Below are 18,561 nucleotides of genomic sequence, written 5' to 3' on the forward strand. Positions count from 1 at the left end.
TAGTTTTCTGATAGTAAAATTATTGGAATTATAAATCTACTGATAAGGTGAAGGTATCATCTCGTAATTTCTATTGAGCTCTAGGAAGCAGTTACGTTTATTGTAAATTGTTCAGACGATTTTTTGTACCGAAGTGATACATTTTAGTGTTCTGATTTTGCAATCGTTGAAATTGTAAATTCATTGCTAAGTCAGAGTCGAATACAGTCAATTCTCGTTACGAGTCAGTTGCGCCGTACTGGTGACTGACTCTTAGACGAAAGCTGAGTTTGTCGCCGAGCGTCGCATTTGAAATACACAGGGCACGCGGGAAACCTAAGAGTCACATCCGTCTACAAGTCATAAAAGCCTATCACTACTAACCGATAGTGACAAAAAGACTGAGAAAATGTCTTCGGCCCCTCGCCGCGGCGGTGTGGGTAGTTCCACTGACTCCAAATTGTAAGGTTGGCACTGACTCTTAAGGAGAATTCACTGTAGACACAAATCGTGACCTTCACTCTTTTCTTCGAAATTCTGAGCAATAACAATTTAAAAAAAGAAATTTTTACAGATTACTTAGTATCCTTCTGCTTCTAACGTCTCAAGAAAAAAAACTCAGGTCTTTTGGTCCAATTTTCAAAATATTATTAGTTGTTAAAAGGCGTCGCTTCATTCGGTCCCTGACTGTAATTGTAAGTTCATTTTCGATGTAAATCCCATATAAATGGGAATTCGGATTCAAGCCTTCTTATGGTTGAAAATGTTGAAAGAGGAATGCCAGCAAGTACTATGGAACAGACGTCCGATCCCCGATTCTGGCGTCGGGAAGGCATCGCGGAAGGTGCAAAAGTTCCCGAAGACGGCCCCGTATGTCTTATAATAAGGCAAACATTCAGGTTTCTCCTGGCAGAGGCCTTTTCAGGGTTACGCGAAACGACTGTCGATACTGTCGACGATAATGGGGATTCTAACGGCGGGCTCTACGTCTTGGCCGAGCCGCCGGCAAACCCTCGTCCTTCGACGGAAATTGCATAGTCGGACGGCTCTTTTGTCGTTGTAACGATCTACGGATCGGCCCAGTGCATCCGATAGAAGGGAGCCATTTAATGGAAAATGTCAACCCCCCCCTCTCGCTCTCTAAATGGTGACTAATAAATCATACTTGTGCAACTAATTAACGCTTGCACACCGCTCGAATGATCACTACATTCACACGCCCCCGTCCCCTCCCCCGTTACTGCCATTTCCGATTCCTTTGTGATTTTGTGATTCCTTCGATAAATTCATCATTTTTGTACATGAATCGAAAATATTTATGCACCTTTAACTATATAAATAATTTTTAATAAAACACTCACATTTAATAAGTATTTCATTTTATTTTTCGTTCGCTGAAACTGTTGGCGATAAGAATTTAATTTTGCTCATGTTTCGATTCTATTCGTTCGTCTATAAAAATCTCATTTTTGTGCAGGTCGATTGGAGATTTTTATGGAGAATAAATATAACCTGCACGATTGCAAAAGACAATAGCCAAATAAAAAGTTCTCTCTTGGTTTAATAATTTTAATAAGTGGGACATAGACGGTGGAACTAACTTCTATTTACTACTTGCACATCTGATACTATTATATTCAATGAAGTACCTAAAGAATTCTTCGTGTGATGTTATATTGAAAACTTTATATCAAATTGACGTTATACTAAAAAGTTTGAACCAATGAACAACAGTGCTGGGCAAAAGAGTATTTGAAATAGAAAATAGTAAATAGTTTATTTTATTTTTAAAGCACACCTATAATAAATGCAAATAAATAATACCTATATGCAAATAAATTATTTCATTTATAAGAGAAAGTTTTTCAAATACTATTTAAAAATAGTATTTTATTTGGAAAATATTGAAAACAGTGAGACTTATTTTGTAGAACTGTGTAAAATAGTATTTCAAATAGTTGATAGTAACTTATACTTTTCTGATATTTTGTTGCGTATAATTTATCAACATGTTACATGCAAATATTCGTAATTAACCCCTTCCCGTATTTTAACGAGTGTGGCTCGCGATGAAGATTTTGGCAGAAACGTAAACATCACGAGTAGGACTTGTGGTCTGAAAATCTGCCAAACATAAACATCACGAGTCTGTCCCGCAGGTATTTATATTTCGGCTAGTATTTCAACTGTTTTCGAGCATCATTCTGGTCTGTTTACCGCGTGTTGACCCCTACCGCTTGGGCCCGGATTTCGTCGAGGTAAATAGCACGGGAAGGGGTCAAGCTACAAATAATACTTTGCTAACTATTATAGTTTCTTATGTTAAAAAATATAATTTATAATATGAACTCTTTGCTCAACTTATTTTCATTGTAAGGAAATATTTGAAATACATATTTGAAATACAACATTAAAATATTTTATTTTCCGAAATTTATTCGTTCTATCTAAAGGAGTATTTTATTTGAACCACATTAAATTATACTATTTAAAATAGTATTTTAAATATTTCTTCTCGAAATTTTGCCCAGGTCTGATGAACACTGTTGTCCAAACGATTTTCATGTAAAAGCTGCAACAACAGAAATAAAAAAACCGCGAGACGTTCGGAGAAACGCGGCTTTCGTGAGATAATCCCGAGAAGTTGACATAGTCTAGCGTCTTCTAACGATGTTAGTAAACATCGACGAAGGCGTAAGCACACACGGTGCGGCGTCCTTCGACGAAAATTCCCTTCTGGGAACCAACGGACGGGCTTTTATCGCTGGGCGTTAATGCGGCGCGCGAGGGAACGTTGTCAGATGGCAATTTCGTGCGACTGCTAAAACTTCTAAGGAATCATTAACATATCGGACGATTAGGCTAAACCGTACCCTCCGCGGTTCTATGCAGATGAGACAGGGAATCGTCGTGTCGGTTATCAAGGGGCTGACCCGAATGCAGATCACTATCATCTGGTGCATGCTGACCGAATCGGGCTGACTCATTGTCAACGAGAATCGCATAAATCAGCATCGCTGATCGACGGCTTGATCCCTTCTCGAGGCTGAATTCGTTCGATGCTCGACGACAATGACATAGAAACAAATAATGACGCGGAATCGCGAACGAGATCACTGTAATTGCGACGCGTCGAACCCTGAACGTTCTATGCCAATTTTTACTCTGTCAGAAATTTATTTTTTAAGCTAATTTGTGGGACGCTGTTATGCCAAATGCGATAGGCCAATGTTCGTGCAGAATGAGAAATTTCAGAGCCAACTGTAGGGAACAGAAATTCGATGAAAATTTATTTCTCCTTTTGATAATTTCAATACAAGTTAAAAATAAGGTCAGTAATCAGTAGACTGAAGATCTTTATGCAAAATAAAAGCTTTCCATCTGAATTGCAACAAATTGGGTTGAAATAAAAATTTTATTTTTTTTTTTTTATTATGTTGAATAGATTGAAAATAATATAACAGTACCTTTAAATTCTTCTAATGTTGTTACTAAACTACACCTACTCATTTTTGTCATAAATGCATAAAATCCGCAGTCTAGTGATCAGTAATCGGGAAAATTAACTTCAAAGTTGAAAATCAAATGACAATACTCCGTGTATTATCCGCGGATAACTAAAACATGCAATTTCGGCTCCTCTTGCCGTTTGCTTTTACGTAGAATCGTTGCCGCGGCGTCTACGTTCGTTTATTATTCGGTCGTAAAATTCGAGCTCCTTTAGACGCGCCCTATGCGAATGGGCATAATAATAAACCTGCGGCATTGCAGTCTCTAGAGAAAGCGTTCAAAGCTTTTGTGCGAATAAAGTTTTAAAGGCGCCGAACCGTCTCGTTAACGACAATTCTCCACGGATCCGTTGCTAACGGAGATCCTCGCTTTAAATAGTTTTTACGCGTCGCTATTTTAAATTGTAAATGGCCGGGCTCCAGATCTATGCTCGTTTATGGCGCACGTAAATTTGTAAACTACGAAAGCGATGGAAGCGTAAACACAATTTCAAAATACTTTAATCCCCCCCCCTCCCCCATATCTTTTAAACAACCGAAGAAAACTGTGTAGAAAAATGTTTTCTTAATATATCTTATCAAATAGTCAAAAAACCTGTCCAAAAATTTTGGAATTCCTTGAAAGGGGCCATTCCTGAGGAAATTCGAAGTAACTTTTTCCTTTACGAAAATATTCTCCGAGGTCTTGTTAAGGAATTATTAACGAAAAACAAGGACCAATCAGAGCGTTGCTAAGGTGGACGGATTCTGGCTCGGCCAATAGCAACGCTATGCTCAGCGGGACCTGCCGCAGAGCCGGATCACTCTGCTACAGCAGCACTCTGATTGGTCCTTGTTTTTCGTTGATAGCTCCATAACAAGGTGAAGGAAAAAGTTACTTCAAATGACCTTGGGTATCGCCCTTTTCAAGGAAGTACAACATTTTTGGAACACCCTGTATAAGTAGACTGTAGGTTTTGTGCATGTAAAAATTAATAAGTGATCAGGAGAATTTAAGTTAAAATTTAAGTTAAAAAAGAAACAAATTAAATAATTCAAAGGGTATACCGCTCAAGATAAATAAACCGATGCCCTCAGCTCTGAATACAGTTTCCTCGTGGTTTAATTTTTCTCATTTCTTCCTTGTTCAACGATGCTAATGAGAAAACATGGCCGGTAATAAATCAAGAGACGCTGTAATGAATGGACCTTTACGAAATCGCAGACCTCCAAGTGATTCGAACCACTTGTTTCCTGCTAGCTCTTTGTCTCGTAAATAGATCGTTTATCATATTATACGAGACTGCGTTACGATTTCGAGCGGTGCCCGTGTACAACAGCAAATGGAGAAATAGGATAAATCTTCTGCAAAAAGTGACAAAAAAGTTCTGCTGCACCATGAGGGTCCGAAATAGAAATTCTTTTAAAGTCTTCTATTTGAACTCGACGTTTATGGTCCCACCACTTCACTCCACTTCAAAAGCTGACTGTGGATGTACATTCATTTTCATCAGGAATAATTCATAACTATACATTTGAGGATCTTATCCTTCAAAATGGGAACCTTGGAGAACAGTCCGTGTACTCACAATTATTTCTTCCGATAAACCTCTGTCTAGACATTTATGCCATTTTTGTATTACCCTGTATAATTTCTTGTTTCTAAAGTAGTATAGAAGCATGTATTACCAGTTTTTAAATTCCTATCTATTATTACGGAAAAATCCGGGCCCAAGCGGTAGGGGTCAACGCGCAAAAATGTAAATACCTGTGATATCTGTGACTCGTGATGTTTACGTTTGTGCCAAAATCTTCATCACGAGCCAGACTCGTTAAAATACGGGAAGGGGTTAATATTGTCTACACACTTTAATTTAAAAATTGGTACGTTTCACACCTGTAACAGGTCAACCTCTAAGTACCATTTTGCGATTCTTCGACATTGTTCGAGTATCTATTATAAAAGGTAATGCCTCGCACGCACATTGTACAAACGAAACGTCGTAAATCGTGCGCGGTTTGAAACGGTAATAAAGGTATTGCCAAATGGTACCCGGAACGTGAATGGTATTCGGGTTGCGTCACAGTGTACACCTCGATGATTCGGTTCCCACTTTTTCAATGTCAACGACCTCCTTGTACACAACGACTTCCGATTACATGACCATGAAGCCTCGATCGGCCGTATTACCAGTGTCGCCAGACCGAGACTCGTTCCCCCACTCTAATTTCCCTTTCCACTGCGCTATACCCCGCGGCCGGGTCACGTGACGCGTTCCGTCTCTGTCGTGCATACTCCGGCACTGGCAGGGAGGGGGTAAGTCTTCCCCCCTCGACTCGTGCTCCCTCCCCTCATCTGGCGACGCAGCGTAATACTCCAGCATAAAATGATTTTTCACCGTTAATCAAGTAGTCGACTTCCGACCGACTACGCGACGCAGGTGAATTAAATTGCGTTCAACATGCCGCATTGGAAAATGTTTAATTATCGAAACTTCCTCTCTAGCGATCCCCAATCAGATTAAATTCCATTTATTGTCACGAATTTAACGGTACACCCTAACGAATGCACTATTTCATTTTCGTATTCTCTCGAAGCCACCGGGAAAAGAAAAATCCGATATAATTAATGACTCCGCCATGTTGCTTTTGTTCCGAGATCTCAAAGGCATCGACACTGCGTTCAACCGAGTGATAGATCATTATTTCTGGAGAACTATAGGCGACAATGACGGAGATTATACCTTTGGAAGATATATTGACCGTTGGACCATTTTTTTCATACAATAGTCGTGTACCTTTTGCGGTTCGAAGGTCGCCGAGCTTCTTTCGTTCCGAATGATGTATCGACGTGTTCATAGAACTGCGGATGACATATCAAGACTCATCGAACTTACAGCGACCTTCGGATCGTTCTTTCATCCTCCCGTTATTATTTTCGGCATGCAGAGATAATTATCCTTCTCCTAAATGATGCGTTAATATCATTGTAGCATTCGGCACGCCGTACACATGCGCATTATTATTCTGGCCGGACACTGGAATTTCATTATGAAGCATGACGAAAAAAAAAATACGGAGAAATATTAACAACAGCAAAGAATCCAGTAGAACTAACAAGGTCCACAAAATGAAGAACATAAAAGCAATAAAACGAGCTTTGAAAATTATTCGTAACTAAAGTATTCCATGTTACTGTTAAAGAAACTGTACGTATAATTTGTTCATACAGTAATGATAAAGTTTGTAACGGAACTAATATATTCTGAACGTGTCCAACATTAGGCGACACTCAAAGGAGACGTTGAAATCGTACGTCAGAGTTTGAAGAAGACTTGTGTTGAATAAGTTTATTTGATACTTAAGATTGTTAATTTTTAATGCAAAGAAACGATCCGAAAGACATGTATGATTTTTTTTTAATATTTTAAAAAAAGAACACTTGAAGAACTTCCTCTGAAATATAGATTTTATTCTCTTCAGCAAGTCAAGCTCGCAGACTTTCGTGTATTTGTTGCAAAAATAAATGCAAACGAATACAGAAAACTTTTCGGAATCAAAGCTCTTACGTTTTTCCATCGAGCGATCGAAATTCGACTTGTCGCGATTCAGGCTTCTTCAGCGCGCGCAGTTTGCGAGAGGCAAAGAAACCGGCAACGTCACGTTTCCCCTAACTGTAGAAAATTTCAATTCCCATATGGTTCCGCTAAAAAAGGCGAAGATCATCGATCAAACAGCTCGGGGCGACAGTGCTGTAACAAAAATTCAACGTAATGTGCCTGTCCGGGCTGAAGAAACCGCTGTCTAGCGGCCTCGAAAACACGAAACAGAATGTTAGCCGCGCGATGCATCAAATCGATACGATTCGCAATGGAGAACCATGGCAAATATGGTAATGGCGGAGAGTTGAATTGCCGATAGACAGCCGCCAAGCCGCCGTGGGGACGTAACAGATTTTATTTCCATATCGATCGCCCGTGCTCGTTTGTACCGCTGATCGAAATGATACGGGTTTTCTGTACGGTCCACACCTGTCTCGCTTCGAAAATCCTCTGCCGTTTCTGTTTCGCCGTGTATCTTTTTTTTTTCGTTCTCCGTTTCGAGCATTCGGTCCCGGCAACGGTACCGTTATCGGTATTACTGTACGGCTGACTAAATTTATTGCGCGTTCGGATTATTGAATCGTCAAGCGACGCCGGTTATGTTGGTCAGTGAATCCAAGGCAGGGCCGAACACCACACGGAAACGAGACACGAGAAAACAAACATTCCTAGCGCGATTGATTAGACGAATTTACTGTTAGCCGCAAATAATCATTAGATCGAGGGCGCTTGCAGATTATAGTACACTGTTTTATGGCCCGGTCTGGAGCAGTAGAAAATCGTAAAATAAATACTTTATTCGACAAAGATCTAATTTCAACGTCTGTTCGCCCATAAACTGCCAAAGCAAATTGGAATATTAAAATAGTTCGCGTTATACTCGTCGAACGAGTATTGCGATTCTGATTCTGTTGAGAATTAAGTTGCACAAAATTTTATTTATCTAGTAAATAAAGAATAATAAATTCCTCATTTGAACTCCCAAATAACAAATAAAATTCTATTTAAATAACTACTTTATTTAATTTTGCCCAACACTGGAATTATCCCCATACTAGAATATAAATTGCTATAGTGAAACAACTAGCAAATAAAATATACTAATTAAAAAGAGTTCTCTAGTAAATTATCACCGTAGACTGAGTTACTAAAATATCTTTCATTTAGTAAACAAATATGATAATACTATTGTTATTGATAATCGAGTCTAAAGTTGTAAAGGAAGCGTAATACACAAGCATTAAAACAAATTGCACATAAAATAGACTATCTAAGAGCATAGTAATTTTTAGTATACTGCCGAAGCACGTACAAGAGGATAGTAATTTTGTTCGACGTGTACATGCGCGAGGAGAGTTCGCTATTTTCATTTTGTGATTGAATTTTTTCGCTCGATAAAGTAATCCAGAGCGTTTATTCCAGATTTAACATGTTCGAAGATAAAGATGATAAATCAATGATGGTAACGTCGGGCTACTAAATTGTACTAATTGGCGTAGTTAGTATGTACGGGCACCGGCTTTACTATCCGGCAAGAATTCTCATAAATCGATCTCATACCGTATCTTTTTGCGTCTGATTGCAGAACGATTATTACTTGCCACCGCGGTCAACGTGGTCGAGGGTCTCGCCGCAGCAGACGAAGAAACAAAGAGGCAGCAACAGCAGCACCACGTGGAAAGTGGGCAGCGCAATGTTAATTATCTCCGCTATGCTAGTATTAATCGCTGTCTTCGCGATCGCCGGTCTCGCGTTATGGATGGGAGGTTCGTAGCTACTTTATAACGCGGTTGGTCGCATCGGCCGTTAACCGTGCGCCGTTAAATTCTATCGAACAAACCGCAAACAACGCAGACAATTCGCATTCGCATAATGAACCTTTGTTTCAGCCCTTCGGACGGACTCGAAAAATGGTAAGCGGACATCCTCCGGGATCGTTAAATCCATCTTAATAATTCCGCCGGCGCTGTACGCGCAACGATATTTTTCCGGTTGGAAAAAAACATTAACAGGCTCTTCTTATCGATTGATAAGAATCCTTGATGTATGTCAACAACTCGGGCCTTGCCAACGTCGTGTATCGTCTATGTAGGAGACATACCCGAGTTATGTTTACACTCCTCGGCGTCCGAAGCCTCTCGAGCTTCGCGGCACCTCACGGGGTATACCTAGCGGTAGTGGGGATAATTCGGCGACATTTACCATCCAGGACTTGACGACATATATAGAGAAATCACTGTAATCCTCTCTCGCCTTGATGAGCACTTTGCTCATCGCTTGCGAATAATGCAAGCAATTTTATAGTAATTTTATGACACCTTAGTCTATACTTTTATTTTCGATGAAAGAGTTAAAGAATTGTTTCCCTTTATAACACACTGATTTTTGATCGTCGTGTGAATTTGACGACGCCATTGGAGAAATTACACTGGAAGGACGAAGAAGAGACGATTGTTAATATTCGTGAATTACTAGAGAAAGAGTCATAGTTATTTCCTAGAAATCCTGTACATTGTTCGATCACTAGACTGCGGATTTCTATGCAAAGTATAAATTGTCTGTGTTATTTGTAAGAACCAGGAACCAAGTAGGAATAATCTTTAATAGTTTCAAGATATTCTTCAATCCTTTTAATCTTTATACTGTTTTAAATTACACCTATTCTTTTTTGTCATAAATGCATAATGACTAAAATTGTAGACTTTTAAAGATTAGGAGAAAGATTAAATGCTGACAACTTAATGAAACTACAAAAGAGAGAAATTAACTTCTCCGTGGTTCCTGTGTCCTGCAATTAACGCTAAGAATTTTGATTTCGCTTAAAAATCCACGATATTCTCATACATTTTTCGAGCGTTAACGAAACCAAGAAAAACTGATTTCAGCGATCGTCGGGTTCTCGTGCACCCTCAGGGTGGCCAAGGGTGAAAAGTACAACCCCATGTTGAAGCTGAACACGAGTATGGTGTTCCGAGAGAAAGAGCGAAAATATAAAAATATAGTGAGTGTCGGGATTGTTCATGCACGAAACTGTTTAACAGACGAAATAATGTGAACTTTATCGTTTTCTAGTTCGACTTGTTGTTTCGAAGAAGCGTGCTAGGCGGCGCTTATCAGAAAACGATCATCGACAAGTTCGAGAACGGCGTGCTGAAAGTGTTCTTCAGGATCTACCTGGACAAGAGGAAGATACCGCGATCGATCACGAACGTCGAGGATACGATCGAGGACATTATCGCGAAGGAGACGTACTCGATGTCCTCCTTGTTCAAAGACATGGAACTGGACCTCACCACGATCTCGGTAAAAAGTACGTATCCGTTAGAAGCTACGTCTCGTTCTGACGAGATAATGACGTCGAGATTGCTACTCTTCGTGTCATATTTTACACTTCGCGACGCGACGTTCGATCGAGCCTACTCAAATTGATACGTCCGTTTTTCTAATAAATCGGGATAATAGGCAAAGAAATCTGTACCGTGTTTTTACGGATCTCTTAGACACGTTCTAAAGAACAGGAAGTCTATAGAGAGTAGCAAAAAATTGTGGCATCGCGAGAATGATAATAATTGCCTTCAGCAAAATTTATTATTTTGCTCAGAACGTAAATAGAACACGCCTGCTTCTCCTTTTACACGGTAAAAATCTGGTTCTTTTTCTAGACGATAAAAAACGTGCTAAAAGGCGCGCAAAGGTGAATAACATGTGCTTAAAAACTGCATAAAAGTCAATAAAACGTGAAAAGTCACGGATAACCAAACAAGACCCATATAAAAATTGTTCATGTAAAAACGTGCCGTGTAAAAAGAGAACGCACCGTATCAGGTAACATACAATGTCAATTTTCGTAAAATCTGCATTCACGAAACCGAAGATTAGTCCAAAATTTGTCCGTAAAACGCTGAAAGTGGTTGACAGAGGTAAATTTCGTCTACTTCAGGAATTAGTCCAGACATGTCGGGCAATCAAAAGCAGGCGCAACAAAGGAACACGATGATCACGAAGAACGGTCTGCTGCGGCCGGGCAGAAACAGTTCGCTGATCACGAGTCCCAAGCTGAAAGCAAAACCGAGCAAGCCGGAGTCGAGCGAGCCTGAAATCGACTTCAGCAACATACCGACGATTCAGGGGACGTACAAAGCCTCAAAAGTGAACGTCACGTCGTCGAAGAAGGCGAACGCCACTCGGGAAGTTGTGAGGACGCAGTTGAACGTCCGAAATGGTACCAAAGGACCGTTACCTCAGGAACAAACCACGACGAAGCCGTCCACCACGGTAACCGCCGAAGTGAGTCACATCAACGCGCAGTCGACGCTGTTGAGGATCAAAGGGAAGCTGAATCACACCACTCAAGCGGAGAGATTGAATGACACGGTCGAAGAGCCGGCCAAGAGGATCGTGCCGGCGTCCACGACGTCCACGACGTCCGCGACGTCCACGACACGCGCCGAGGATCTCTTCAAGGACTTCCGGAAGCCAGATTTCGAGACGTCCCCGTGGAAGCCGATCATTCCCGGCTATGTGAACCCCGAATTGAAACTGCTACCCGACAGCCTGATCAAGACCAATTACAAGGTGAATTACAGCAACACGAACACCGGGGAAGTCACCCCGGGCGCGGCCATCAAGGTCGAAACCGGGCCACCGGAGTCCTCCTCGATCAGAACGACACCGGAAGCGCTCAACTCTTACATGAACATTCCCGGTCTGAGCGGCTTCGACCCTGGGGACACCGACTTCCCCCGTGACAGGATCGTGCCCCAGGAGATGGTGAATTTTCGCGTCAACGGGAAATTCAAGAACAAGATTCCCGGCTTGATGGAGAACGGGCAGATATTCACCGCGCCGTCGGTGATCGAGCCCGAAGACAAGCCTGAGATCGAGGTGTCGGGACAACTTCCGTCCGAGACGTACAACCTGAAGCTGCGGACATCCCCCCAGGCTGAGAAAATTGAATCCTCGTTCACGAAACCGTATCGATCCACGAACGAGAACGAAACTGGCTGGAGAGTCCCTGGATACACCCCGAGCGAAGCTAGGGTCGAGGATGCGAGCGGTCTGGATGGCGCAGCTGCGAATGCTGGATCGTCGAAGGACAATAGGAAAAGGATAGACCAAAACGCGAGCGTGTTGTCGACGTTTGCTACCAGCAGTCCAACGTGGCAACGGCCGCTCCATCCCGTAGAATCGACCACCTCGGAGTCCAGGATAGGGATAGCGGAACCAGTGCCTGACACGGACGTCGAATTAGAGCCGAGGAATAGGTACTCTGACATCCAAGCTGTCGCGCAGCCGAATGACGCGTTGCAGGACAGAAAGGTGGACAAGAACGGCCAGGAACCTGTGTACACCAGCTACAAAACACCGGACCTGAATGGCGCCGGTCTGAGACCCAGTCTGATCGAGAATTCTGGGACCTTGAAGCCCTTCAGGCACACGATACCTGTCGACAAGATCACATCTGTGGTTAGCTTCGGTGGAAACGGTGACGACAAGCAGGAGATAAACGCTGTCACGGATAGTATAGTGAGCGACGAGAATGTCAGGCTGAACGATTCGATGATCGACGCGACTGGGGATGCTGGAACAGCAACGAAGGAGGTCGTTGAAGTCGAAACTTCCGGCCCCATGATCAACGAGCACAAGAAGAACGCGAAGCTTGAGTTGTCCGAAGGTGAGAGTCCGAAAGAGACTCAAGGCGTGATAGACCAGGACAAGTTCCTGAGGCTGGGGACCACCGAGGTCTACTCGGAACTGATCCAGCCAGCGTACAACAAAATAGACAAGCTGATCCTGAAGACCGAAGACGTTAAAACACCACCTGGCAGGCTGACTCCCAGCATATCGAGGAACTCCACGTTCATCGAGATCGACACCCTGAAGCACACTCCTGGCGAAACCGTGGACTCCAGCGCCTCGGAAGACAATCCTTTCCCTGGCACGGATGACGGGTCGCTGTGGCTTTCCAACGGAACGTTCACCAAGTCTTCCAGTTCGATGGACACTCGGAAGAAGGTCTACAATGACACTCTGAAGGCCTACGTGGTCGAAAACTTGGTCACCCTGGCACCAGCCAAGAGCAACACCGGTATCGGTAGACCCGTGAGACCTAGACCGAAGTTGGACAGGGAGAAGACGTCGAACCGGAGTTCCTCGGAGGACGCTATTCTTCTGGAGCAGCTGTTCGGTGTGCAGAGCTACGACAGGAACACGACCAAGCGTCATTCGTCGAGCAACAATGATGATCCGCACGGAGGACGCGCGAGGATCGAGCAAATAGTAGAGGTCGTGACGTCCATCAGCACCAAGGTGTCATCGAACCTGAGTGACGATCCCGTCGTGCTGAAGCTGCTGGTCACGAACTCGACTTCGCTCCCGGTGATAAGGTCCGAGTACCATGAAGAGGAGACTTCGACGCCGCAGTTTTCCATACCCGAGGACTTCGTTGTGGACGGTCAAGAAGAGAATCGATCCTTCAGGGAGGAATCGGAGGCGAGTCAAGAGTCGAGCAAGGTGATGAAGACTCCTTCGACGTCCTCGAATGTCCAAACGTCCGACAGAAAGATCTCGACGATGGAGGAAAGCAGTTATCTCTTAGAGAAGCTCAAGCAGCTCGCCGACATCGGTACCGACGACAAACCGGCCAAGAGCAGCAAGAACAACTCGAGACCCGCCGCCAGCATGGTTCATACTCTGAATACGAAATCGGACTCGAAACCCGACGCGAAACCGTTGGATTTTGACAAGCTGAGGGAAATCGCTGACATCGCCACCGGAAACCAGACCCTGATGAACTCGAGCGCAGGGTTCACGATGACTCGCGACGGCGTCGAGATACTCACGAAGATCCTGAACAAGATGGACGACCGAACGGACAAGATGATCTCCACCACCGAGAAGAGCAAGGAAACTGGTAATTACTCACTTTTATTGGTATAATTGGTGTTTTTTGCAGATCAGCTGTTCGCAGGTCAAATCCGCCAACGTTTGCTGATACTTCACTGTCAAAACACTTAGGATACATTTTCTTAAAATTTAGAACGAAATTGGAATAAATTTAAATGTCGAAGCATTTAGAATAACTTTGTTTAACCTCTTAAACACGGCGCGCCTGGCCGCAACTCTGTCTCCCAGGGACGGCATGTCTGGCCGCGGAAGGCACAAGAGCCACTATAGTGGCGTTACCGTTCAAACTGATGCTTTCCACGGAAGCCACTATAGTGGCGTACAGTGCTCAAGAGGTTAATTAAAGCTTAACACCAAATGACGTTGGCTGCCATACCAATATCCATAAAAGTCGCACAAAATCGGAACACAAGAATGGAAAAGACGAAATTTCTTGCAAAAGCGGATCTCCGTGCTAAATAAAAATGATGTCCAGTGGTAGAACGGTTTCATAAAGTCCAATTCGTTTTCGCAGATGACTGTTTCGGTTTTCTATGCAGAGACGGAAAATGTCTGCCCTCGAGCGGCAGATGCAACATGTTAGGTGAATGTCCGAATTCAGAAGACGAAGCGAACTGTACGTGCGCCGACTTTTTAAAAGCGCAACTCCTACATCAGAAAATTTGCGACGGGATCGCGGACTGTTGGGATTACTCCGACGAGACCGACTGCGGTATTTATTAATTACTTTTCAAGCGTTTCCAAACTGTTGTTGTTAGTCTCTGCTGATTTCAAAATAAAAATTTATTTAACGGTACCATCTATCTTACCGTTTATTTCGAAAAAACGTTATGCAAAACAAGCTTTTTCCGAAGTAGAACGTAACGGTATAAATTTGCATAGACGTCCACTGTTTGAATTATTGATTTCGTTTAACGTTGTTAACCGGTACTACGACTTTAAAGACTCTCAAACGTTTAAGAAGGAAATATAGAGGTCATGTTATTGTCTGTAATATTCAGTTACGAATACGTTTCAGAGTGGTCTTTAGCATACGGTATACGAACGTGACTTAACTATAATAGCTACTACAAAGTCAACAATGATACTACTTAAACAAAGAAGCATTCTGATAAGGATTTGCTTGATTGTACACATGTGAAATTGAACATTAAGAAGAAGATAAGGAGAATGCGGATATCATTTTCATAAAAAAATTATTTTTTTACAACAAAGTTTGTATCAGTATTGCCTCTGTACCGCTATTGAGCTTCAGGACCTCTAAAAAATAATGAGGGGATATATTTTTTGCAAATACCGTGCACACCTCTTTCACCTGCATCGAGGCATTACTGCAATTGTTTAAACCTGATGAATATTTCTTAACATCCGGTTAGATTGGTGCGAGGAGGGTCAATTCGTCTGCGGCAACAGCCGAACCTGCGTGGACCAGGACAAGGTCTGCAACGGTTTCACCGATTGTCCCGAAGGGGAGGACGAGAAGAAATGCGCTGCGTTGATAGAAGACGACGCGATACTGAATTACGAAAAAGAAAGCGTGTCCGACAAAAGCGCAAACAATGCGGACACGTCTGTAGGTATAGACGATTATCCTGAAAATTTTCCGAAAACCGAATCCAGTCCCAGCAAGGAGACGATTTTCGATCAGGAAGCTGTCGAATCGTCCATTTCGGAATCGACCACTCTGAGTTTATACAGAGACAACAGCCAAGCTGAGAAGATAAGAAACTCAACGAGCGAGTTAACAAAGCAAGAAGCTCCTTTCGACCATCACAATCATAATGCCACGATTCACGTGTCTGGCAGAGAAATCTCCTCGAACGGGAAGGACATGTTGGCCCACGGAAACTCGATTCACTTGAACACGAAGAAGAACGGATCCGTCGTCAACTTCAAAAAGGAGATCAACAATTATAACGAGAAAGGGTACATAAACATTCGGAAAAATGGCAAGTGGGGGAAGCTATGTCTCAGCGGAATGGACGGTCTCCTGCAAGGAAGACAGGCCAGCTGGAGCATCGAGGACCTCGGCAGAGCGGTCTGCAAGGCGATTACGTATCAGTGAGTAACTTGCAATAATCCCACTTGGCACGCTGAATAATAAACAGCTTTTATCGTTTATCGCGTTCCACGAACAATTTTTCTCCTGCGAGCTACGTTAATATTAGATATTTCATAGTTGAACTTAAATCAATTCTTTCACATGGAGCTTCAACGCATTTGATGATAAAAATAAAATCTACGTGTACTTGCATGGAAGAAAGATTGTCACAAAATTTTTTGAATTAAAAAGGCACAAAATTCAACTCACTAAAAGCTCTTTCAATTGTTCTGTAGGTGTTTATTGGAATTTTGAAATCCTTACATGTTGCGACTTTCTCAATCTGACAATCAAAAATTGTATATAGTCATAATTCTACTTTAAAAAGTAAAAATATATAGAAAACTGGAAAATTGTAACGTTATTTAAAAAATTGCTTTAAATGAGATCAATCTATCTGTTCAAGAATCTAGAAATGGATGTAAACGGAGTGTAAAAGTTCGTAAAAAATTGTGATTCGTAGCGGCACTGATACGTTGCGTTTTCCTAGGGATTTCGAGACTGTGGAGAAGGTGTTGGACGAAAATCAAGAGTCGAACCGTCCCTATTATACTCTGTCATACAACGAGAAACCCCTGGATAAGACGATCCTGACTTTCAAACCTTCCGAGTGCCCGAGCGGCGAGATTCTCAGGGTCAAGTGCAAGAACCTTGAGTGCGGAATAAGAACGCAGGCTCCATCGCAGGCCAGGTATACTCACTGAACCAGTTTCTCATAATTATATACCGGCTGGAACATTTGTAAAACTATTTGTGTACAAACTGCGCTCGGGGACGATGCCCTCCCACGATTCACCGACGACCACCACAGTCACGGAAAAATATCATAACGAATAACATTACTATCTCGGTCCTGTTATAAAACGATATTAAAATGCTTTAGACTAAAATTTATTATTCACGGAGTCGTTGGACACCTTAGTGTATCAACCCGGAATTGAGAAATTAATTTATCGTACGACTTTAACTGGATATAAAAGATATAAAAGAGTTCCATGAACGTTGGAAATGAGATTTTTCTTGTGTAAATCAATTTTGAAATGCTCCGCTTCAGATGCTGTTATATTTATAGAAAATCGCATATGCGTAGCAAGATTTTACTCAGTCGTTGATCTCGATTAATGATTGAAATAGATCGAATCTTTCTCGACGTTCCAGGATAGTCGGCGGTGGCAGCTCCTCGGCCGGAAGTTGGCCGTGGCAAGTGGCTCTGTACAAAGAGGGGGACTATCAATGCGGAGGTGCGCTTGTCAATGACAGGTGGATCTTGTCCGCTGCACATTGCTTTTACCAGTAAGCGAATTAACTTACTATGACAATCTACAAAAATGTACAAATAAAAATCTAGTCAAATTAAATACTACTAATCATGTAATTTTCATTCTTATTAAGTAAATAGAAGCATTTGAAATAGCAGAAGAAAGTACACGAAACTATTTTTTCCAGTGCACAGGATGAATACTGGGTGGCAAGGATCGGAGCAACTCGCAGAGGAAGCTTCCCGAGCCCGTACGAGCAGGTCCTGCGGCTCGATTACATATCTTTGCATCCTGAGTACATTGATAACGGATTTATAAACGACATAGCAATGCTGAGACTCGAGAAACCGGTCATCTTCAGCGACTATGTTAGACCGATATGTCTTCCTGAGGCAGAACCAAAAAGTGGCACTATGTGCACCGTGACAGGATGGGGCCAACTGTTCGAGATAGGTCGAATATTTCGTAAGTATACCTTCAATGCGCTCATGCTTGCATTCCCACAACACAAGCAAACAGAATTAATCCTTTGTACGAGTTTCTCTTCGATCTTGTTCTCCAAAAGAAAGTTCCTTGACCGGTACCTATCTCAAACAACTTTTTTTTTCTCACTATATTAACACTTTGCGAGAAACGTATTTTTAAAGTGTTAATAGTAGCTAAATGCGTGTATGTTACCTATCCAAGTAAAAAAAGAAATTAATGATCTAAAATATAATGCATATGTAAACTGGACATTTAAAAATCTCGAGAATTTTGTTTTATACGTGCATAATAGTGAGAATGTCGCATATTTCAGTTCAATCTGTAGAGTTACTTGAAATTAGGTATACCAAGAAATTAAGTAAAATGCAATAATGGTTAAGCGTCAACAATGTATACTTACCACTTGATTTCAGTTTTCACGAATGAATTAATAAAAATTCTTGTTCGTTGTTGAACAGCGGACACTTTGCAAGAAGTCCAGCTTCCGGTGATCTCGACGGAGGAGTGTCGAAGAAAGACGCTGTTCCTTCCTTTGTACAGGATTACGGTCGGCATGCTTTGCGCTGGACTAAAGGATGGTGGAAGGGATGCTTGTTTAGGAGACAGCGGTGGACCATTGGTTTGCTCGGGATCTGACAACAAATACACGCTTCACGGTCAGAAACTTAAGTTGGTTTTAAGTTTAAGCAATCGAAACTTGAATATCCAGTAAATTATAATTAAGCGACAATGAAAAACGG

At 42.2% G+C, this 18,561-nt stretch overlaps 1 protein-coding gene and 1 long non-coding RNA gene across 2 annotated transcripts in view; one reads left to right on the plus strand and one right to left on the minus strand.

Moving 5' to 3' along the window:
- The window catches only part of LOC143365405 (uncharacterized), a 55,966-nt gene extending 37,605 nt beyond the window's left edge, over positions 1-18,361 (minus strand). Inside the window, exons 1-2 of the long non-coding RNA XR_013084540.1 lie at positions 18,222-18,361; positions 7,037-7,219 (exon numbers count right to left, since the gene is read on the minus strand). This is a non-coding gene — a long non-coding RNA (uncharacterized LOC143365405). The remainder of the gene's footprint in view (positions 1-7,036; positions 7,220-18,221) is intronic.
- The window catches only part of LOC143365400 (uncharacterized), a 49,409-nt gene that overhangs the window by 28,310 nt on the left and 2,538 nt on the right, over positions 1-18,561 (plus strand). The window contains exons 2-12 of the mRNA XM_076805530.1: positions 8,655-8,835; positions 8,959-8,982; positions 9,955-10,070; positions 10,142-10,379; positions 11,010-13,982; positions 14,490-14,687; positions 15,352-16,036; positions 16,567-16,767; positions 17,235-17,369; positions 17,523-17,800; positions 18,280-18,477. Of these exons, the coding sequence (XP_076661645.1) occupies positions 8,655-8,835; positions 8,959-8,982; positions 9,955-10,070; positions 10,142-10,379; positions 11,010-13,982; positions 14,490-14,687; positions 15,352-16,036; positions 16,567-16,767; positions 17,235-17,369; positions 17,523-17,800; positions 18,280-18,477 (5,227 nt within the window). The remainder of the gene's footprint in view (positions 1-8,654; positions 8,836-8,958; positions 8,983-9,954; positions 10,071-10,141; positions 10,380-11,009; positions 13,983-14,489; positions 14,688-15,351; positions 16,037-16,566; positions 16,768-17,234; positions 17,370-17,522; positions 17,801-18,279; positions 18,478-18,561) is intronic.

The sequence above is a fragment of the Halictus rubicundus genome, chromosome 2 (assembly GCF_050948215.1).
Source record: "Halictus rubicundus isolate RS-2024b chromosome 2, iyHalRubi1_principal, whole genome shotgun sequence".
NCBI lineage: Eukaryota > Metazoa > Arthropoda > Insecta > Hymenoptera > Halictidae > Halictus > Halictus rubicundus.